At 47.0% G+C, this 21,696-nt stretch overlaps 8 protein-coding genes across 8 annotated transcripts; 5 read left to right on the top strand and 3 right to left on the bottom strand.

The window, feature by feature from the left end:
* Positions 1-2,838: 2,838 nt before the first annotated feature.
* LY89DRAFT_740476 (HET-domain-containing protein) lies at positions 2,839-4,983 on the top strand (the record flags this gene model as incomplete). Its single annotated transcript, XM_018220594.1, has 2 exons — positions 2,839-3,304; positions 3,362-4,983. 2 exons carry the CDS (start codon positions 2,839-2,841, stop codon positions 4,981-4,983), a joined length of 2,088 nt encoding a protein of 695 aa, XP_018064433.1.
* Positions 4,984-5,212: 229 nt separating this feature from the next.
* On the bottom strand, positions 5,213-6,130 carry LY89DRAFT_689916 (uncharacterized protein). The gene has a single exon (XM_018215996.1). It carries the CDS (start codon positions 5,920-5,922, stop codon positions 5,398-5,400), a length of 525 nt encoding a protein of 174 aa, XP_018064432.1. The 5' UTR covers positions 5,923-6,130; the 3' UTR covers positions 5,213-5,397.
* Positions 6,131-7,787: 1,657 nt separating this feature from the next.
* LY89DRAFT_740474 (uncharacterized protein) lies at positions 7,788-8,355 on the bottom strand (the record flags this gene model as incomplete). Its single annotated transcript, XM_018220593.1, has 2 exons — positions 7,788-7,915; positions 7,959-8,355. The coding sequence occupies 2 exons, from the start codon at positions 8,353-8,355 to the stop codon at positions 7,788-7,790; spliced, it is 525 nt and encodes a 174-aa protein (XP_018064431.1).
* Positions 8,356-9,367: 1,012 nt separating this feature from the next.
* On the bottom strand, positions 9,368-10,836 carry LY89DRAFT_740473 (uncharacterized protein; the record flags this gene model as incomplete). The annotated part of the gene is made up of 6 exons (XM_018220592.1): positions 9,368-9,417; positions 9,470-9,551; positions 9,600-9,707; positions 9,760-10,349; positions 10,401-10,630; positions 10,685-10,836. The coding sequence occupies 6 exons, from the start codon at positions 10,834-10,836 to the stop codon at positions 9,368-9,370; spliced, it is 1,212 nt and encodes a 403-aa protein (XP_018064430.1).
* Positions 10,837-11,355: 519 nt separating this feature from the next.
* LY89DRAFT_740472 (uncharacterized protein) lies at positions 11,356-11,682 on the top strand (the record flags this gene model as incomplete). Its single annotated transcript, XM_018220591.1, has 2 exons — positions 11,356-11,473; positions 11,525-11,682. The coding sequence occupies 2 exons, from the start codon at positions 11,356-11,358 to the stop codon at positions 11,680-11,682; spliced, it is 276 nt and encodes a 91-aa protein (XP_018064429.1).
* Positions 11,683-12,825: 1,143 nt separating this feature from the next.
* LY89DRAFT_723874 (uncharacterized protein) lies at positions 12,826-14,273 on the top strand (the record flags this gene model as incomplete). The annotated part of the gene is made up of 1 exon (XM_018218852.1): positions 12,826-14,273. One exon carries the CDS (start codon positions 12,826-12,828, stop codon positions 13,816-13,818), a length of 993 nt encoding a protein of 330 aa, XP_018064428.1. The 3' UTR covers positions 13,819-14,273.
* A 218-nt stretch (positions 14,274-14,491) lies between these two features.
* On the top strand, positions 14,492-18,807 carry LY89DRAFT_597293 (ATP-dependent RNA helicase-like protein A; the record flags this gene model as incomplete). The annotated part of the gene is made up of 4 exons (XM_018209972.1): positions 14,492-14,824; positions 14,879-16,542; positions 16,593-18,505; positions 18,557-18,807. The coding sequence occupies 4 exons, from the start codon at positions 14,492-14,494 to the stop codon at positions 18,805-18,807; spliced, it is 4,161 nt and encodes a 1,386-aa protein (XP_018064427.1).
* Positions 18,808-19,710: 903 nt separating this feature from the next.
* LY89DRAFT_268878 (uncharacterized protein) lies at positions 19,711-20,311 on the top strand. The gene has a single exon (XM_018206348.1). The coding sequence runs from the start codon at positions 19,939-19,941 to the stop codon at positions 20,248-20,250; it is 312 nt and encodes a 103-aa protein (XP_018064426.1). The 5' UTR covers positions 19,711-19,938; the 3' UTR covers positions 20,251-20,311.
* The last annotated feature ends 1,385 nt before the right edge of the window (positions 20,312-21,696 follow it).

The following is a 21,696-nucleotide window of genomic DNA, read 5'->3' as shown; positions in this document are numbered from 1 at the left end:
GCTTAGGAGCTGGTCCACTTGCGGGAGAAGCTAGGACTTTCTTTGGGGGTGCACCGTTACTGCTGATAGTCGTTGCTGGCTTGCTTCCGGGAGTCAAGGTCTTTGTAGGCGTTTTAGTGAGGGGCTTTGCGGGTGCAGTGGAGGAACCTGGAACTGGAGTTTTTTGCTTCAGTGGTACAGAAGCCGGCTTGCTCCCTGGAATGGCGGTGCTAGGTGCCACTTTCTGAGCGGGTTTAATCGCTGGTGCTGTTGAAGAAGGAACAGTTGTCTTGGGAGGGGCAGCTGGCGAGACAGAGTTCGTAGGTGCCGGGATACTGACCCCACCTGTTGGAGGAGTAGCAGATTTGACGTCGCTCATTGTGATTTTCTTTGCGGACAATTGTTAAGGATATAAAAGATGTTCTCTCAGAGTTCTCTTAGAGAAATTAGAGAAAAAATTGCTTTACTTTCAAACAGAAATTCCCGGATAGATATATCCTTAAGCTCATTTTGCAGCCCCCAACGCTAGCGGATGTCTGCAAGTCCACACCTCAGCTCGTATCTTCGCATGCATCATACCCCTGAAAAGGCTTATTTCTTCCCCAGATCGGGTGCTGACGTGAGCTGTTCTCTGCAGATGAGGAGATGAGTTCATGTATGAGGCGCGTGCTTGAGGCGGGAACAGGCCATATTATTCGCGGCGTCGTGTTCGTAGTACTCCGTACAGGGCCTTTCAAAGGTTAATGCTCAGACCCCTTGCCACTCTCTTTCCACACCTAGGCGCACCACTTATGGCATGCTTATGGCACGCTGCTTTTGGTCACTTTCATAAAAAATGAAGCTATTCAGACTACCATTTTGTGTATGCTCCCCGAGCAGCTATAACATCTGCACAGCGCTGTGGCATAGTGTGAATGATGTCCCTAATCTCTGCATCTGTGACCGATTCCCATGCCTTAATTACAGTAGCTCTGAGCCTCCTATAGTTCCTGTGGACATGGGGATCTAGTGCTTCCAAGATATCCTTTATCCTATTCCATATACTCTCTATAGGAGAGAGGTCTGGTGAGAATGCAGGCCAGAATATGGGCTGCACACCATAGCCCTGAAACACTTGCATAGTGTAAGCTGCTGTGTGCCCTGGTCCTCCATCCTGCTGGAATTGCAGCCCTGGGTGTGTGTGCAGGTAGTGAATAATAGGAGGCACTACTCTCTGAGAGTATGACACCTTATTGATTGTCTTCCATTCCTTCTCCCAGAATATGCCCAACCCTTTGCCATATCTTCCACTTATGGAACCCCAAAACATCCATCCTATCTTCCTCTGCCACTTGTGTGACACGCAGTTAGGGTGAAATAGCTCAGCATCCCCTATGAGCCTAGTTACCCACTGCCTCTTGTGATACCCAGGTTGCATCCAGCTCTCATCACTCCAAAGGAGTTCATCCCACTGGTCCAAGGTCCAATTCTCATGCTCTCGTGCCCATTCCAATCTCTTGCGCTGGTTCTCATCAGAAAGGGGAGGCTTCTTCCTCCTGACTGCTCTGCAATACCCCTCTTTCTTAAGAGCATTCCTTATAGCTGTATTCCCACACCATCCATCCCATCCCAGCCACTTAGGGATCTCTGCCCATGGTATTTCGCGAGTGAATGAGCTAGAAGTCACCCATTGGACTAGCTGTCTGCGCTTAGGGGTGTCAATCACTGCATGCCGGCCACAGTGCCCTTTCTTTTGAGGAGTGAGTCGAGTTTGGAGGGCATAATCAAGCTGTTTGCGAGTAATCTGAGGGTGCTAGAGTAGAATGTCAGCAATGGACCAGCCTGCAGTGTAATAGAGGGTCTGTAGCCTAAGCTTATCATCCCTAGAGAGCTCCTTATTGCGTGGAGTCTTAGGCACAGGAACATGATAGTTTTCCATAATCAGAATGAATGGATAAAGCAGCATGAAAACAGCTGGTGTGAGTAGGAGATGCTTCTTAATATGATTGGAAGATGGTCCTTGCACCTGACAGGTGATTGGTGGAGTGAGGTGTGGCACCATCACTTCATTTTAACCTTTAAAACAACCTGTACGTAGTAGACCCCAACCCGTCTTTTCTGTTTATAGCATTCAAACTCTATCGCTTCAACCATTCAGGGAGGAGGGTGATAGTGTTACTTTTCCTGTGCGTTTGGAATGTCATGGTTGCAGATGAATACATGCAGCCTTATGGCACGAAGTATGGGAAAACGCCGCGGCACAGTTTTTCGACCTACAGCACGCCATTCACGAGGCTCGTGCTTGTCAGCCGTCGAAGAAATACCCAGTAAAAATTCAGATGAAAAAGCTTGATTGGTGCGGCACAAAGCTTATCTCTCAGCCTCACTACAACGGTGCCCGGAGCCGGAGGACGAATTGGGGATGAAATCCTTCACCGACTTTGGTGGTTGGCGAGCCAACGCAGAACACCAGCTGTATGCAGTTTTTTCCACCATTGAGGATATGAGGAAGAGGTCTAGCGAATGCTCTCCAAAAGGACTAGCAATTAAGTGTTAGAGTTATTTACCCCTGAATTACCCCTGAATCGGAAGCGAGGACGCTAAAAGTTGTTGCCAAGGCACTTAAATCCCACTTCCGTGGTTTCAGACCGCCACCAACCTTCCGAAGCATCTTGCATTCGACGTAGAGAGCTTCCAAACAATTCTGAATTGAGAGCACATTAGGCTTAATCTCCACGAACGCCCGTGCATATGTTTTCCTATCCTCACAGCATCTGCAAGGATCTCTGAAACTTCTAAAATCGGCACGTGATAGCTGCGTACAAAACCCTCCTACACACATAGGTACAGTACTTATTATTGATCAGCCTTTATATAGCCATGTCCACTCCTGTGACTGCAGAGACCTCTGAAGCACTTGAGTCATTGCAGTCGCCACTATGCAAAGACTGCCGAACAGCCCTAGACCGCTGGGGTTCCGAAAAAGACATCGCAAAAGCAGGGGATGGGCGACCGAGCCGTGGACCACCCGAGACTATTTTGCTTCAGGCTAACAGTCGTCTGAAAGAGCGAGTAGCTACTGGATGTCGGCTGTGTGCCATGGTCTACGACTCGTTCGAAGGCGAAACAGGGAGTTTTGAGAGTACGACTTTTCGCAGAAAAGCTACGGATGATCCAAATGGCGGACCTGATCCCGAAGTTTGGGGCTATGTACGGAGCTGGCGGTCGGGAGGCCCTCCGAATGATAAGTATAGCGAAACAGATCTCTCGATCCGGCGGTGGCGTCCGAATGTCGAGATGAAGTGGAGTGCGAGGTTGCACCGTGTTAAAGATAGGACATGCACAGGTTATGCCGTCCCTCAAACTAATCAATCGTACGGTAGCTAATATATTCCGAGAGCAGACTGCTCCGACGGTACACCTCGCGACATTCAGACTCGAAATCCACCTCCTTGGGACCTCATGCGGACTTGGTTGAAAGATTGCATCGATAATCATCAAGGGGCGTGCAAATCAGCAGGTCTAAACTTTCTTCCTACACGACTTCTGAATGTGGGAACTCTCAATGAACCTCAACTACGGATTCAACTTCGAGATAAGATTCCGCCCGGAAGCAATTACCTCACTTTAAGTCATTGCTGGGGACCAATTGTCCCCAAAAGGCTCTTGTTAGAAAACCTGGAACAATTTCGGCAAGAAATACCAACAGAAGGGCTGTCTAGAACGTTCCAAGACGCGATATATGCGTCAAGGAAACTCGGAGAGCAACACATCTGGATTGACAGTCTTTGCATCATTCAAAATTCATCCGAGGATTGGCAGAAAGAGGCAGCGATGATGGGCCAAGTCTATGCCAGCGGTCTGTGTAATCTGGCAGCGACTGCAGCCACGGAAGGAAGTCAAGGATTGTTCCTTGACAAGCTTCCAGTACCTCAAGTCCAGATTGATATCGATGGGACAAATGACCTCTGGCATCTAAATGAGAATCCTGGCTACCACTGGGGCAGTATCTTGAACTTCGCGCCGCTCAATTGGCGAGGGTGGGTCTTCCAAGAACGATTTCTCAGCACGCGAGTCATACACTTCGGACGAAGTAGAGTCTACTGGGAGTGTGGACAAAAGAAGTGCTGCGAGTGGCCTGACAAAGGAACAGAGAGAGACCTGAGCGCCACTTCTTGGACCGATCAATCAAAGAGCTTCTGGCAAGAGATCTTGAAGGGATCAGGGAAGGTGGAGAAAGACGAAGCAGTCAAGATATGGAATGCCATCATCGACTATTACACCTCACACAGTACCTTCACCTATATTACAGATAAGCTAGTCGCAATTGGCGGTCTAGCATCACGTGTACAAAAGTCGACACAGTGCCGATACTTAGCTGGACTTTGGGAACACGATCTTCCTTCACAGCTTATGTGGGATGTTGGAAAGGGACATTCCGATGACAACGATTCGTCGCATTATGTCGCTCCCAGCTGGTCGTGGGCTTCGGTACACGTACCGATTGGCCGATATTTCGGGGGCAGAGTGAAATATGTTCCATCAACGGTTATTGAGGTTCGAGATATTGATATTCAGTTAGCGACGGGAAATGAACTAGGACAGGTGAAAGGAGGGTCACTGACTTTGGTCGGGAGACTTGGCTTGATGAAAGACATGGATGTCCTCAAAGTTGGAGAGGATGGAGAGTGGAGGTTTGATGGAGTTGAGGTGAGGCTTGACCGAAGGAATAGAATTGTGGATGCTTCGAGCCAGCAGCTATATCTGCTCCTGGTTGAAGATCAGAGAAAAGACGAGTCATATGAGGGCGCAGGTCTTGTTCTCCAACACTTGGAAACCAACGAGAATCTGGGCGAAGAAAATGTTTTCAAGCGGGCCGGGTTTTTTCGGTTCTGGTTCAACAAAACAATGAAGAATACGATAGCAGAGCTCCAAGAAAATTTCGATGGTACGGCTCTCGCGAAGCAAGTATTAACTGAATCAGAAAAAGACGAGAAGTCGCGCCACTTGATTAAAATCATCTAGCTAGTACTTACAAATCGGCTCTTGAGCAGAGCTCCTACAAATTTTACGTCGTCTTCGATTAGTGATTCGGTATGAATGACTATGTGTTGATCATGTATCCAGTATGAATGTGCTTTAGCACGTACCTAATTGATGTAAGTGCATCAAAGAGCATGACTTATTTGCGACTGAATGGCAGGATCCTGTGATTAACGTCACTGCAGCCAGGGTAAACTTATTTAAGCACGCATCATTTGGGAATACACTCACTAAGGTGTCAGATCGCTCAGATCACATCGATGATCTGATACTATTGATTTGAAAAGCCATGCTGATTATCTAGAAAAAAGACCATGCCTCATCATCAAAGTCGCAAACATACGTTGACAAACTTGAAAGCCATGCATCAACCTTCTAATTCATTCACGTTAAGTATCATCCCCTTCCACTACCCGGTGGATACTCGCTCCTCTTCTTAGACTTGCCGCTTTGGGAACCACCACTTCCAGATCCGCGCCTGTTCATAACGTCCAACTGCTTCCGAAGCAGCTCGGCTTGGCTACCGCTGAGCCGTCTTCCATAGCCTCCTCCACTTCCCTGAATCCCGCTGCCAGGTCTTTCGGAGCCATACCCAACTCCGACTCCTCCATTTTGGGCAGCTTGAAGTCGTGCATAAGCTTGCTGGCGAGTAGCAGCAATGGCGTGAATTTGATCATGGCCTATATTCATATCGTCCTCGGTACAAATTCTAGTCGGTCGTGGGGGCTTCGGTTCTCCTCGTAATCTACGTCTTCTTGCCATCTCTCGTACGATTTGAAAAGCTGTTTCGCGATCAGCTGGCGACAGACCGGTCCACGCGCTAGTTCCAGGAGGTCGGAGGCCGGCTGCGTCGCGCTGGCGGATCCGCTCCTGGTGCTTCCGTATCTCCTGCTGAAACTCTGCGTCGGTTAGGTGTTCCATCGGATGTTTTATCTTAGACTTGCTGGAGTTGAAATGCCGTTAAGGTGAAGTAGATTCCCCTGCTGGAAGCTCGAGAAAAGAATATGTTTGATGCTAAAGAAAGATGGAGGAATTTTTTGGAGAACGAGAAAGTGGAGTTCTTTTATAAACGACTTTAAAAGGTTGATTCAAGATTAAGGGGCTTATAATTCCAACATTCAGGTTCAAGACGTTCTCCAATTTCATTCATGCAATCATATTTAAAGACGCGTGATTAAGATCATCTACGGATGTGTTGCACCCGGTTCATCGGATACCAATTTCCATCGGAATTCTTTCCAATTCCATGGAATCCTTCCATTTCCATAGAACTCTAAGAAATTCACCGGGCTTTTTCCATGGAATTTTTATGGGCCAAAAAGTGCCGAATCCCCTCACTTTTCCCGATTCGGCATTGCCACTTCCTTTTTTAAAAAAATTTCTCAACGAATATGAGTCTAAACCGTGACCTATTGCGATTGATTCAAGCTTATCACTTAATAACTAATTACTAAATATCAAATTAGAAAGAACATGCGAAATTACAGACATTTATTCAATGAAAGAGGGGTTAGAATTCCATGGAAAAAGCCCGATGAATATCTAAGAATTCCATAGACCGGGTAAACTTCCATGGAATTGGATTCCGATGAACGGGGTGCAACAGATGCACGTTAGTACCAAGAAACCTTGCGAGCTATTGTCTGGCACATAACGGATGCAAGCGTACTGTGTATTAGCACAAAGTGAGTGAATTGGCGATTAAATGGGATTATACCAATGTCATTAACATCACTGTAGCCAGAGGCAGGTACTTGGTCGAAGCATTTGTGATGGGAATAGCTGCTCCCGAGCTTTGGAGATGATTATGTCACTGACACAACGGCTGTAATCTCGTTGTCTTAAAAACACCATACTGTTTACTTCTCTTGTATAATTCTACTTAACTCTCCAAAATATCCTTCAACAATTCAAAAAACCATGCCTCAAAAGTTGGATAACTCTGATCGGCGACCATTATTATCCTTTATTTGCTCTTGGAGGATTTTCCACTCTTCATCTTGGGATTGCTGCTCTTAACTAGAATACTTCCAGTAGAGCATCCCTTTCTATGTTATGGTTTAGCTACTGAATAAAAGCCCGCTGCCTAGCAGAGAGCGAGTTACCAGCAGCATTGTCCTTACGCATCTGACTTTCCTTCAGTCAACGGAGTCCAAATTCCTGGCCCTAGTATTCTAAGCTTATTCAAACCCATCTCTTTTGGATTGGAACTTTAAGCGAGCTAACGTTGAATTGGTGTAAGATTCCTAGCTTGGTTGGAACTTGGGAGAGATGCTTTGATGTTGAGGAGGGGTGGAGGATCGTTTCTGGAAAGAGATTGAATGCGCGTTCTTTTAAAGACGACTATAAAGTGCTGAAGCAGTTGTAATTGATGAATTAGCTGAGATTGACAACAAGTATGCTTTTAACATTCAAGCTGATGACGTTGGAAGATTCATCGGTATGCTTGTGCTATCATATCTGTAACGTGTGATTGGGAATTGCTGCAGGAGAAACGACGGTCAATAAAGCATGAATTGATTTGCAAGTAAATTATGCCAAACGTCATCAAGTTAGTTGCAGCCAAGGTCACTTATTCGAATTGTCCAAGCATTATCCAAAGGAGATCAGACGATTTTCACAGAGTTTCAAAAATAGCTTGTAGCAAACTAGTGATTCCGAGAGTAACATTGACTTTAAAAGCCATGCTTGTTGTATACTAAAGTATACATCACACCAAAGTCTCGCAGGCATCTTTCAAATGGAAACCCATGCCTCAAAATCCCACTCAATCCCGGCCGCTGTCATCATTTGCCGGATTTGGAAGAACCACTCTTGTCCTTGGAGGACTTCTTGCTCTTGGGTTTCTCACGACTTACGGACTTCTCTCCCTTCGCTACCTTGAGTTTTACGAAGCAGTGAAGCCTGGCTAGCACTGCAGTGTTAGCTAGAGCTTCTTCTACTTGCTTGAGATCCACTAGCCGAGCTAGCAGAACTAGGACGGCTTGCACCTTCTGAAGCTTTACCGGTCTTGCCATCCTTAGCTTTACCGGTTTTGTCATCTTTAAGACCAAAACCACCAAATCCTCCTGCACCCGGAAACCCTCCCATGCCTGGCCTGAAGCCAGGTCCGGGCATTCCGCCTTGAAACCCTCCGATACCTCCGGGCATTCCACCTGGAGGCATTCCACCTGGAGGCATTCCTCCTAAGCCTCCTGGAAACCTTTCAATACCTGGTCCGCCGCCGATCCCTCCACCAAGAGGCCCGACATTCCATAGCAAGGGTTGTCGATCTTGTTGAAGTTGAGCCATGAGTGCCTGTCGCGCCGCCAGCCGTTGTAGTATCGCTGCTCGAATAATAGGATTAATCAACATCTTTGTGTTCGAGATTGATCCGAATTGAAATTCAGTTGTAATAGTTTATTGCCGTGTGGGATCTTGAGAGAGTTGCTTTGATACTGAAGAAAGAAGGAGGACTTTCCGAGACAGAAAAGATGCAGGCTATTTTATAGACGATTTGGAGAGACTGACATATTCAAACATGAACAGGAACTATCACTTCATCATTCAGATTGATGACGTTTCAGATCACATTCTCACTTAACATTGGTTTATGTCGTCATGTATGAGGGCAGACGTGTGATTAAGTTTGCTTGAGAAGAACGTCAGTGCTGATGGACCTAGGATATACACACGTCTGTAGATCAACCATAATCATCCAATGAATCAAAATTTCAGATGATACGGTCAATCACTGGCACGTCTAAATTGCTTGCTGAAATCGTGCAATTACTTACTGTTCCACTTTACCCCGCCAGAGCATATACACATTCTTTCATTAGCAAAAGGCTTGATTTGATACCTGCCCTAGACGTAGCTTTAGCTATCTCATTCGCAAATGGCTAGGCCGTCATTACTGTTTGGCCCTTGAGTGATCCCAATCTAATTCAAATTCCAGCTCTCGAGTCACGCGTTGGCTCTTTACCCCGGCCTTGGCAGAGCCCAAAGACTATCCCCAGATACTACATGAGTAGTTCTTCATACTATATTCTAGTTCCCGAGTTCTTCCCGTCAGATCTCCTTCGCCCTCGCCTCGACAGGAACGCCGTATTTACCAACTCGTTCTCCCCTTGTATCGCCGCTTCTTGCTTTTCGAGGAGACTGGTAATAGCTGAGGTGCGAGACATAAGCTTGTTCGCGATCTCGTATCATTGAGATCATGACTCACAACTCGAGAGCTGTTTTCTCGACGTTCGTAGCATGTTTGATACCGATGCGGGGTAATTCGCAGCACAATTCTCTTTTGCACAACAACATGAACAGGTTATTCCTTCAAATTAGACGGTGGAAAGTATTATCATCTCGCTGATCATGATTCGAAATTGACTCAGTAATAGTCATCACTCGAATTCGACTCGGCACCCTTCCCTTGCATCCCTGCTTGGAAAAGTCAACGTCTATATCACAAGTCCCACAACTAACAACTTACAAATATCCAGAACCGAGCACATGAAACAATGCGATCTCCAGCCTGAGCTTGAATTAGGAGCTATCTCCATATTGCAGTTAATCTTGTCCAAGTCAGTACGCATAAGTGAGGTCAGCTGCACGTGACTCACGCATACTAATCCCTTCCGTTTCAACTCCTCTCTTGCATGCTCCTCCTTTCTACGCTCAAAAGTGGGACAGCTTCGGAAGTCTGATGCGTAGTATTCGTGGCAGACATGCTGAAAGTACCTTTTTAGCCGATGAAGTCACGACAAAAACAAGTGGACTTACACAATACCACACCTGTCTCAACCCAGGATCTTGAAATTGGTCAGCGAATCGATCACGAAGTCTCGATCTATGCATGATCTTCGCGAGATATCGTTCTACGACCGAACCATGGAAACTGGCGATGCGGCGAGCTGTCGCTACTATGTCGTGCCCTGGTACTTCGGCTGGAGTTGATGGTGGATTGATCTGTTCTTCAAGTGTATCTAGGGCATTTCTGGCTTCATCGTGTATCATTTGGAGAGGATCTTGTAACTTAAGCTCAACTTTCATGACTGTGTCTATACTGGGTAGATTGAAATGGATTATGGAGCTTGGGGTGGGGGTCAGCGTGGGGGCTGAATGCTGTATACCAGCCATGGCGATGTCTTCATTGTCGAGTTGTGCATCTCCCGATAGAAGTTTGGCGAAGTCTTCATCTGTCATTCCTTCTACAATTGGACTCATAGGTCGCGATTCTTTGATCGAAAGGGCTTGAAAGTTTAGGCCGGAAGAAGGTGATCGCTGCAAGGCGGCATCGATGCTGAGGGGAGCATCAGGCGTAGGTGAGCGGAATGGTTGAGGTGTAAAGACGCTGTATGCAGGAGATGGAGCTATGCAAATTCAACGGACATGCCGAAGGGTAGAAGGTCATGGTTACGCACCATCGACAGGACTAGCCATCGCGAGCAAATCCTCGTCGGTAATTTCATGCCTACGAAGATACCGCTCAATCTTCTGGTCATCGACAGTCTTCTTGGAAACTCGAAATGAGCTTTCCTTGTTCTCGAGTTTGCGTTTGGCTTTGGCTCGAGCGAGCTGGACCATGATGTCGCCTTTCAGGTTCTTGGTGTCGAAGCCCCATTTTGGGAGTCGACTTTTAAGCTGTTTTTCGCTGTATTCGAGTTGAGAAACAATCACGAGGACGAATATTGTCGAGGTCAATTACCTTGCCTGAAAACCAAACTCTCGAGCCAGAATCTGGATAACTTCTTTCAACGGCCTGTCTTCCTCGATGTACAGCCTCTCAACATTTGTTTTCTGCGCTTCCCACTGAGTTGCCGAATATCTAGGCGCTTTAACTTTCTGAGACGAATCCATCTTTCGTCGCGTCGTTATTGTAGAGAAAAGTGTTGAGGAAAAGTAAATCGTGGGTTGTGTCATGAGAAAGAGGATGGAACTTTTGTCGAGCGACGCGAAAGTACTTACGTCGAGCGCGTTAGTGCGAGGCTGCAGATGATCTCCCGCTGTCAGAGGTCTATTGATTACCAGGCCGATTTATTGGGCGAGCAAAAGTTCCAATCGCTGTGGCTGAAAGAGAGAGTTGTTATTCGCTTGTTGAGTTGGAACTTTTGCTTAGCGAGGGGCTGTGCCGAATCGCCAGACACTCCTCAGCCTTGTAGTCGATTGACTTTGGAACTTTTGACATTGGGACTTTTGTTTGGCGTTACAGCATACAGATCCGTCAAACTGAACCAAATTTTTAGATACTAAGTCTTTTCAGGAAAGATTGTCTCAATTGAGAAAGTAACATCCCATTTTCAAGAAAGACCTCTCGATTATTCTTGGCAGAGACACAGACGCGTACTTTACACTCAATATACCTACTTTACGAAGACGATGTCTGCAGACACCATAATATCAATCACCGTCGGTCTCGGCGGATTGGCCGCAACTGTACTTGGTACATGGTTCGGATACTTAGCTCTGAAAACAATGAGATCTAAGGATTATCAACGTAAGTCGCGAAAGTCTGCAAGTCTCATGCTTGTACTGAAAGATTTCTCAGCCCGATTTTCTACACCATCTCCCCCGAATGCCGAAATCGACCTCGAATCATGGATCCAAATGCCTACGAGGCCTCCCCAGGCCCACCTCACATGGTCCACTCTCCAACGTGGGAAGTGGGTGCACCAACTAGACGGTCGATCGAATACCTGGAGTTGAATGCATGGCGGGTCTTCGATGGTGGATGGCAGACTCCGAATGTATCATGGGAGAAGATCTGGAAGGAGTGCTTTCGGTATCTGAGGAATTGGGGTATCGATACTTGTATTATATCTCATCGTAGAGTCCGTAGGGACTGGCGTAGAGACACAAAAACGCGCATATCTTGCTGTAAGAGGAACAATGAGAGGACTGGTGTACAGAGTCATCCATACCTCCGTTGATATTCATACTTTTCTTCAGGATAATCCTCAAGTCTTCTTCATCTTCCCAATTCGAGTTAGCAGTCTCTTTCTTCGACCCATTGTCATCCTCGTCGGAATCCTGTTCATTTTTCATGTTCGAATCAAGAACCTCATCAGTCGGCTCACTCTCATCCTCGTCGGAATCCTCCTTGTAGCTAAGCGAATAATTGCTAACATAAAATTCCCGAAACCTTGGTAAGGGGATTAAGCGTGGAGAATTGTTTGCGGTTGGGATTTACTAAAAGTCCAATGTCAGCTGACAAAACGAGAGCAAGTGAGGACTCAAAGTTTTATTAGATGATTAAACAAGCGGCCCATCTTTGATCCGGGCTCTTATCTCAATAGAAAGTTCTCACTTAGAGATTATATCGAGCTTGCTCTCAAAGTCAATACTCTCAGAGCTTCAAGCTCTCCACTTAGTGTAGTAGTGAGTGCGAGCGAGCTCTCACCTGCTGCACCCTAAGTTAGTGAGTAAACTATCTCAGGCTATTAAGGCTTAAGAAGAGGATTTCGGGTAAGAGAGGGCGCACCGCCCCTCGTAGTGAGCGTGGGCACTGTAATTAACTATATATCACGTGACCGGATTGCAAATGCTCTTTTAAGTGAAAACACAGAAAATGCTCATTGGAACAAATGACAAACTAGAGAGCTATATAACCATTGCGTTTTGAAACTTACTGCAGTTGATACACTTGTAAAGAGAGAATGGATATGGCTTCTTTGCTCGGATATTGCAATGCCCCACCGCTCAATGGTGTAGCGGGAACTAGTACTAGGTTCCAAACAAAATGTTTCGAATGACACAATATCCACAGCACACCTCTAAAAGTCTCTCTGGGAATAAAATTTTTGTCTGTCTTGCTGATCTCTTTCCATCAAAGACAGGACGCAGGCAGCGATGACTTCATTACTCTCCCTTCCTCGTGAACTACGAGATCAGATCTTTGATATCTTCGTCGCTGCTCGAAACGAACGACCAAAAGATATCGAGTCCATACAGACCAGGCAATACACATATACCGAGCATATTCTGAATCAAGTGAAAGTCGACTGCATTCACCATAATAGACGCAATATCGGTCTCGTCTCCTTGCTTCTCGCGAACAAACAACTCAACGCCGAAACAAAAGATGCTTTCGAAAGATTTGAAGGTCGAGGAAAGTATGAACTGGATATATTTGTGACTGGCGAACGGGAGTTCTGGCCCACTTGGATTTACCTTCCGAAGCGTACGAACATAATGGAGGAATTGCACATCACCTTTCGGGTCTTCGAAGGCGAGGACTTCTGGCTTCGTGCTAGTGGAAGCAAACCGATCAACTATATAGGAGGATGGGCATTCTTCCATCTTCTGGAACGACTCCTGAAAGAGGGTCCAAGAGCAGTCTGTGCTCATGGTAGCAGCAAGCATTCCTCTACCATCACTGAGAGAACCTTATCGTGGGCTGAGGCTCTTCGTGGGAAGGCACCAGCACTCGATCAGAGTCTGAGAATTCGAAAACTGTATCTCCATTTCGAAACAGGCTTCGAGGGAGATTTCAAAGAGTACATTGGGATGGATTGCTTGCGACTAGATGAGATGCAAAGATTGGGATCGAGGAGTAAAGGAACGGACTGCAAGACCCCTGGAGGACGACTTGCTGCTGCATTCTCCACCGAGATCACAGACATCATGCAGAATCGTTGGGCTGATTTGGAGACGTGGCTCGATAGAATAGGCAGCATATGGTCGCATTTCGATGACCGCCCACTGTTCTCTTATGACTTTGCGAAAAGATTGAGTGAATTGGCAGTCCTAAACGGTAGGGGGCACCCAGAGATAGACCCCTTGTATAGATCTCGGGTTAAATTCGGGTTGGGGGTTATTAAATTGGGACAGTTTTGGAAATAGGAATTTGATCAATCGCAGAATCGTGCATCAAGTAATCAAGACCAGGAATACAACTAGTCAACGGCATTCGATGGTTAAATGATTCATTCCAACGGACACTGACTTGGAATGAGGCCTGCTTTGCCTTCAAAAGTATTGCGGCTCTTGAGGGATCGTTGAAGGTCCAATTATCGCAAACTTGTGTAACTAGCTATAGACAGATGCTGAACAGATGTTGGACAGATGACGAATTGAAAGCAAGAGTGAAAGAAATACATAAAATCAGAGCAGGGGACAACACCTAGAATAGTGTGGGTGAGGTTACTGAGCCAAAAATCGGTATTGTAATGTTACAGAGCTCGCCAATAGGATCTAGGAAATTGTAGACACTAGAGCAAGAATTGACGATGATACAATTAACAGACGAAAAGACAACTCTGTAGATGCCGTTAAGTCAAGGAGAATCAAGACTGAAGCTGGATATTGTAGACTCTGTAAAGAATGTTGAAGGCGGTCTGTGACAGATGCATCTTGACAATGACGCAGTGCGCCCGCAGAAAAATTTAGCGCCTCATCAGCCTCGCAACACCAAATAATTCTTACACCTATAACCTCGATTTTCTATTCACATTTTGGATTGCAGACTGTTCATATTACATGGATATCTCTGCCTACGTCCAAGACCTGACCGAAGATGGTCAAGAAGGGGCAAGCAAAGGGTGGGAAACCTGGGGGCGGCGGCGGAGCGAAAAAGCCATCCCCAGCAACAACTGGAGGAGATGACAGCTTTATCGTCTTCTCAAATTCCGACAAAGATCCTAAACCAAAGAAGCCGGCAGCAAACAATGCGGGAACATCTGCGACGGGTGCAGGGGCGCAAGATGGGCCTGCGCTGCTTGGAGAAGCACCAAAGAGACCAGACGTCAAGAAGATCATTGGTGGGGCATCGTGGACAGGAAAGCTACCTGTCAATATGCTGTCTGAGCATTGTCAGAAACAGAGATGGGAGAAACCAGAGTATACAATGGTATGTGATTCGGTTCAATTGTGTTGCATAGCTAATCTCGCGCGTTTGCTACAGTCCAAGACGCCTGAAGGTTTCTCCTCCATGGTCATTCTCAAATCGAAGAATCCGAAGACACAAGAGCTCGTGCAGCTACAGCCTTTCAAACTTCCTCCCACACACAAGCACCTTGCTGCGAAACCGACTGCTCTCGAGGCAAGACATTTTGCCGCAACTTATGCCCTCTTTCGAGTGTGCAGCATGCGAAATATACATATGATGTTGCCTCCCGACTATCGAGATTTGTGGAAGGGAGAGTTTGAGGTCCTTAAGAAAGAAGATGTCAAGGATGGCAGATCGTGGATGTACGAAGGAGACCCATTTGCAGCCCTTCGCGAAAGAGAGGAAGCCAAAGCAACCATGGAAAAGAAGCGAGTAGAACGGGACAAGGCTAGAGAGAAAGCTTTGAATACGCCTGGGGGGCCTGGCGGAGCCAATCTTGCTCTACACGGGGGTCCGAGTAGTTCCAACACAGGCTCTCATAATTTGAATCGAGGATGGACGCGGGTACCGAAAATTGAGATGGGTAAACGGACACGCACTTCGGTTGAAGGCCTGATTCGACGACATGCGATCTGGAATCCCCATGATGTTAAATTGTCGCAATTCCAGAAGCATTCCATTGTCAACGAATTTAAAGCTTTGGAGTTTCGACAGAGTCACGTCGAGGAGGCTGTGGAAGAGTGCAAGGACCGAGAAGAGACTCTCGAATGGCTCCTCATCCATGTACCAGAGGACGATCTTCCCAGGTGGGCTTTACCTGAAGGATACGTAGCTGGTATCAGTATGGCCAGTAGCGACCTGAAGAAAGAGGGTGCAATCAAACGATTGGCTGAGGCGGGTTACTCCCTTGACCTCTGCAAGCAGATCTATGAAACACACGGAGAAGAAGGCAAATCGGCAGAGGCTTTGCAAGCTATTCTTTTATCGTCTGGTCAAGACCAGGACATGCCTCAAGCCGAGGAATCATGGGACACTGAAGACTCGAAAGAGCAGTCTATGGGCATATGGGAAGAAGAGTTGACTAGTCTCCAGTCTGTCTTTGGCGATAAATATTCGCGACCGTCGAAGGATTTTTGTCGAATAGCTATCAAGCCATCCAATCGAGGTCGGAATCCTGAAGTTGATCCAGTCATCCAAATTAGACGTACACCAGAGTACCCCCAAAAACTTCCGGTTATTTCTGTGCATGCGGCCTTGCCGGCTTATATACGTCTTAGCATGATGAAGCAAGCTCTGAATCATGCTATTGACAATCTTCTTGGAGAGCAGATGGTTTTCTTTCTCATAGACTGGATAGAGCAAAATTTTTACAGCATTTTCGAGAGACCTGGTAAGCTTCGAGACGTCTCTGCTGCTGCATCTACTGTCAGCGAATTACGTCCAGTACATCGAAAGAAACAAAAGATGTCAAGACATCCTAGACCAATCGCATGGACAACCAATCAGAAGAGCAAGGAGGATTGGACGAGGCGGCAGACTGATCCGAAGTTGCAAGCTAGAATCCAGCAACGAAAGACGTTGCCTGCTTGGGAGATGAGAGAAATCATAATTGATACTGTTGAATCACACCAAGTTACTATCATTTCTGGAGAGACAGGTTCTGGTAAATCTACACAGTCAGCCCAATTCATCTTGGACGACCTATATCAAAGAGCTTTAGGCGATTCCACTAAGATCATGTAAGTCACTATCTCTGAAATTCTTCCGCCGAATACTAACAATGGGCAAGATGCACACAACCACGAAGAATATCTGCGCTCGGTCTTGCTGACCGGGTAAGTGACGAACGCTGCTCCACGGTTGGTCAAGAAGTTGGTTACATTATTCGAGGGGAGTCGAAAGCAACGCAGAGCACGAAAATCACGTTTGTCACTACTGGTGTTCTATTGCGAAGACTTCAAACATCCGGGGGTAGCAGTGACGATGTTGTTGCAAGTCTCGCAGATGTCAGTCACGTGATTATTGACGAAGTTCACGAGCGAAGTTTGGACACCGACTTCCTACTTGTCCTTCTCCGAGATGTACTCAAGAAGCGCAAAGACCTCAAACTTATTCTCATGAGTGCCACTCTCGATGCTGGGGTATTTGAAGATTACTTCAAGAGCATGGGCAAGGTCGGCCGAGTTGAGATCAGTGGCAGAACATATCCTGTTGAGGACTATTACCTAGACGATGTGATTCAAATGACCGGTTTCAACGCCGGTCGTACCTCTAGACGAGACGAGGATGCTGCTGATACTGCTGGTATGGATTCGGAAATCGCCGCTGCTATTCAGAGCATTGGGATGCGCATCAATTATGACCTTATCACACAGACAGTGAAGGAGATCGATGCAGAACTTTCACATCTGAAGCAAGATGGAGGTATCTTGATCTTCATGCCTGGTGTGGTCGAAATCAATCGAACACTGGATTTTCTACGATCAATACCGAACCTTCACGCATTACCACTTCATGCTTCTCTTCAGTCTGTTGAGCAACGACGAGTGTTCCCTCATGCTCCGGCTGGGAAGCGAAAAGTAGTAGTTGCTACTAATGTTGCTGAAACTTCAATCACCATCGACGACATTGTGGCTGTGATTGATACAGGACGTGTCAAGGAGACAAGCTATGATCCTCAGAATAATATGCGGAAGCTCGAAGAAGTCTGGGCATCACGTGCAGCTTGCAAACAGAGACGTGGTCGAGCGGGTCGTGTCCAGGCCGGAAAATGCTACAAGTTATACACTCGCAATGCCGAGATGACCAAGATGGCCGAGAGACCAGAGCCAGAAATTCGAAGAGTACCACTAGAGCAACTTTGTCTTTCCGTTCGTGCGATGGGTATCAAAGCTGTCGGGGCTTTCTTGGCAAGCGCTTTAACACCACCGGAGAGTATGGCAATAGATGGTGCAATGGAATTGCTTGGGAGAATGGGCGCTCTTGATGGTGATGATCTCACTGCGTTGGGTCGCCATCTGTCTATGATTCCAGCCGATCTTCGATGCGGAAAGCTCATGGTCTACGGTGCTATGTTTGGCTGTCTCGAGCCTTGTGTCACTATCGCAGCCATCTTGACAGTCAAGTCCCCCTTCGTCTCTCCTCAAGACAAGAGAGAAGAAGCAAAAGCTGCAAGGGCAAGATTCGCCAAGAATCAAGGTGATCTGATTGGCGACCTCAAAGCCTATGAGCAATGGGACGAAATGATGAGCAACAGGAGCATCCGCCAAGGAGAAATCCGCAACTGGTGTTCAGAAAACTTCCTCAACTTCCAGACCCTCAGCGACATCTCATCAAACCGCACACAATACCTAACCTCCCTTCGCGAATTATCATTTATCCCTTCGTCATCCGCCGCTATCTCATCCCTCAACAAGAACAATTCCAATACCTCACTCCTCCGCTCTCTCATCGCAGGTGCATTTAACCCCCAACTGGCACGCATCGACTTCCCCGACAAGAAATTTGCCCCTTCCGTCTCCGGCGCCGTGGAACTCGATCCAGAAGCCAAGACCATCAAATATTTCAACCAAGAAAATGGACGTGTTTTTGTACATCCCAGCTCGACGGTCTTTGATGCGCAAGGCTTTCCAGGAAATAGTGTATATATGAGTTATTTCAACAAAATGGCTACAAGCAAAGTTTTTATTCGGGATTTGACTCGTACGTATCTCTTTATCTTTCCTGATACAATAGTGCTAATAGGTACATCAGCATTCAACGCTTACACTGCGCTCCTGTTCTCTGGGCCAATCACACTCGATACATTAGGTCGTGGCCTCGTTGTAGATGGCTGGCTACGTCTACGAGGCTGGGCACGAATAGGTGTTTTGGTTAGTAGGTTGAGAGGAATGCTTGATGATGTGTTGGCGAGGAAAATCGATGAGCCGGAATTGGATTTAGCTGGCAATGAGGTCGTCGAGGCTGTGCTGCATTTGGTCGAGTTGGATGGCTTGGATCAGTAGTCACGTGAAGGGCTGGCGTTGGGAGAACTTGGATGAAAGACGAGGCTTGGATGAGGGCGTCGTGGTGTGTGCATGGGTTGTTGGGAGCATATAGATGGCGTTGAGTCCCCTTCTCGAATTTTAGAGATTTTCTGCGACTTTTGCTTGTTGTTACGCGGCCTTTCGGATTCATTGGTTCTCGTTCATTACGCCCTCGTTCGCCCTCCTCGACCGCCCTCGCCCTCGACTGCGCCTCCACCTCCCCACCACCATGTCTAACAACACCAAAGATCAGGCTACGATCTCTCAGATGGGAGAGCATCACGACCTCAGTATATCCTCATTCCCTTATGGGGGCAAGGACACCAAAAATCGGTGAGAGTTTTTTTTTTTACTAACTTGATCAGCGAGTCTCAACTTCCCACTGCTTCGAAGGAAACACCTTACTCCGAGTATTTACTTTTCGGCCCAAAGACCCCTGGAAACTCGAAATCTGATGAGTTTGGAAATCCATTGTTTTTGGCCCAGAATCCTGGTCTTGTCTTCGGTGACGGCGCCTCCGTTTTGAGAAATTCTACTCCTACAGGCTTCCACTCCGCTGCTGAGCCAGCCCATGGCGAGTATACCAATTCTCCATTGGGCTTACCCACTGGAAATGCAAACAAATTCTCGAACCAATTTCCGAACCAATTCATAAACCAAATCGCAGACTTTGCAGCTGAAAGTCTTGAAGAGCCTCATGCCTCAGAAAATCTAGGCGAATCCGTCTCAGGCGCAAAGACCTATGCTTGGATCCCAGGCACTGGCTATCAAGTTCTCAATTCGGCCAACTTGGCAAACGACGTGATCCAAGGTTCTGATGAGGCCTCTGAAAGCATCTCCAATGTCAACGCACATGGGTCCTTGAACCAATCGCTCCAAAACGCTGGATACAATTCCCAGGCGCCCTCAAGCTTTGGGAACAACTTCAACAACTTCGGAGCATTGAGTCCTCTGGGTGACTTCAACTTCGCCTTCGCAAGCCTGGACACTGACTTTGGACAATCCTTCGACCTAGCTTTGCATGAGGGTGGAGTCAAGTTCGACCAGATTCCGGCCCCTTTTCTCTATTCTCAGTACCCAACTTGGAGCTACAACAACGCTCACGTCAATATGACCACATCCCCAGGCTTTCCCACTGTTGTCCACACCGGACCAACTGCATTGCCTCCAACTACAATTGCAGCTTCAGGACCAGCACCAACCATCCACCTTCACCGCTGCTCGTTTGGAACCTGCACCAAGCGCTTCAAGCGCCCAACTGACCTCGCTCGTCACCAATACACCGTTCATCTGAACATGACGGGACGTCTTTGTCCCATTGCCGGCTGCCCGAAAAGCCAAGGTAGGGGATATAGTCGTGCTGATAAGGTTACGGAGCATTTGTGGAAGAAGCATGGAGATCTGGGGTACAGGAAGGCATGAATTGGGCGGGTTTGTGAAGAGAAGTGAGGGATGGAGATGAGAGGAAGTTTACGGCCGTTTGATTTTACTTGCGTTGCTTTACTTTCCTTTAGTGGTGACGTTGAGGATCTATCGTTTACGCGTCATGTTTCTGGCTGAGAAAGAAATCGAGTTACTATTGCGAGTCCTTGCGTCCCATATTGTCTCTGGAGTGAGCGAGTACTGCGAGAGGATTCAACACCATGTGACGTTTGGCTGGAATATCTGCCCTCCAATACGGTAGTCCCGTAACTACATAGTCAGATTCAACCATTCCACAAACCTACGATCAAGATTTCTGATTATAGAACTCCATTTGAAGCTATGAAGAAGAAAATCGTGTTCCAATCCAGTTGAACTGCACCCAAACCTCCACACAAAGGCTATGTTCCCTTCTCCAAAGCCCACAACCAGTGCAAATCTGCAAAGCGTTACTTAGTCCCATGCCTATCTTCAAATTTGACAGAAGCTATCTCACTCCAATAAGAAATTCAAAGCCCTTTGGTTATTCTCATCCAAGAGGGCCACCACCAGTACAGTTTGCATAGCAGGACGCGCAGCCAAAAGCATCCAAGTCCTGTCAGCATAGATCACAAATACTTTGCTTTCTGACTAAGGTTTTGGTGCTTGGCGATGATAGAGCTGCGACTGTGGAAAGTGCGTTTAGTGCGCTGAGGATGAATGGAGTCTTCATTGTGATGAGGGGTAGATGTGACCAAATGTATGCGTGTTGCAGAGATTCGAGAGCGAAGCTCAAGGTAGAGTGTTGAGTAGAGAGAATTCGATAGTGTGATCCCGAAAAACAAGTGAAGCTGCGCGTATATATAGTCAACGATGGAGGAGATCTGTTTGCTGTTCTCGACATCTCAGCTCTACCTACACTGGCCAACTCGTCTAATCAGATCGTTCCTGCCACAGACCTAGCGAGGATAATATTCAACGAGACGTCTTGTGGTCATATGATCAGTTGAGACCCCGGACCTGGACGATTCCTTACAGCCCTATGTTCTCTATTGAGTTGCATGATTCCCAAGCTCAAAGCGCGTTTTCATATATCAGCTAAAAGTAAGTTCATCTCTCAGTCGCGAGAGTGCATTAACATTAGCTTATGAATGGGATACTTCAATGCGTAAACCTCACGGCTCTGAAACTTGCGGGTCCATTGCTGCGTCTCGGTGGCGAAGCGTGGGCAAGGGTTCAAGTCACCACAGATTCAAGCTGATTTACGCGCGCTTTCCTAAGGAAGCGACCAATATATAACAGCTAGTATGTCCAGCTAGTGGAGAACGTGTTGCTTTCAAGAAAGGAGATTTACGATCAGAAAATCAATTGATGGCTGGAGGCCCTAGGTAACGCCTGGTGATTGTGCAATTTCGGCGATACTTGCGAAACGAGCAAATCAAGGGCGATTTTAAAGTAGATGGCCCT

The sequence above is a fragment of the Mollisia scopiformis genome (genome assembly GCF_001500285.1).
Source record: "Mollisia scopiformis unplaced genomic scaffold LY89scaffold_27, whole genome shotgun sequence".
Taxonomy (NCBI): domain Eukaryota; kingdom Fungi; phylum Ascomycota; class Leotiomycetes; order Helotiales; family Mollisiaceae; genus Mollisia; species Mollisia scopiformis.
The sequence above is the reverse complement of the archived record's forward strand: the minus strand, read 5'-3'. Positions and strand labels throughout refer to the sequence as shown.

Coding starts and splice junctions, on each gene's coding strand:
- LY89DRAFT_268878 (XM_018206348.1), top strand. CDS start 19,939: ATGACCACATCCCCAGGCTTTCCCACTGTTGTCCACACCGGACCAACT.
- LY89DRAFT_689916 (XM_018215996.1), bottom strand. CDS start 5,922: ATGGAACACCTAACCGACGCAGAGTTTCAGCAGGAGATACGGAAGCAC.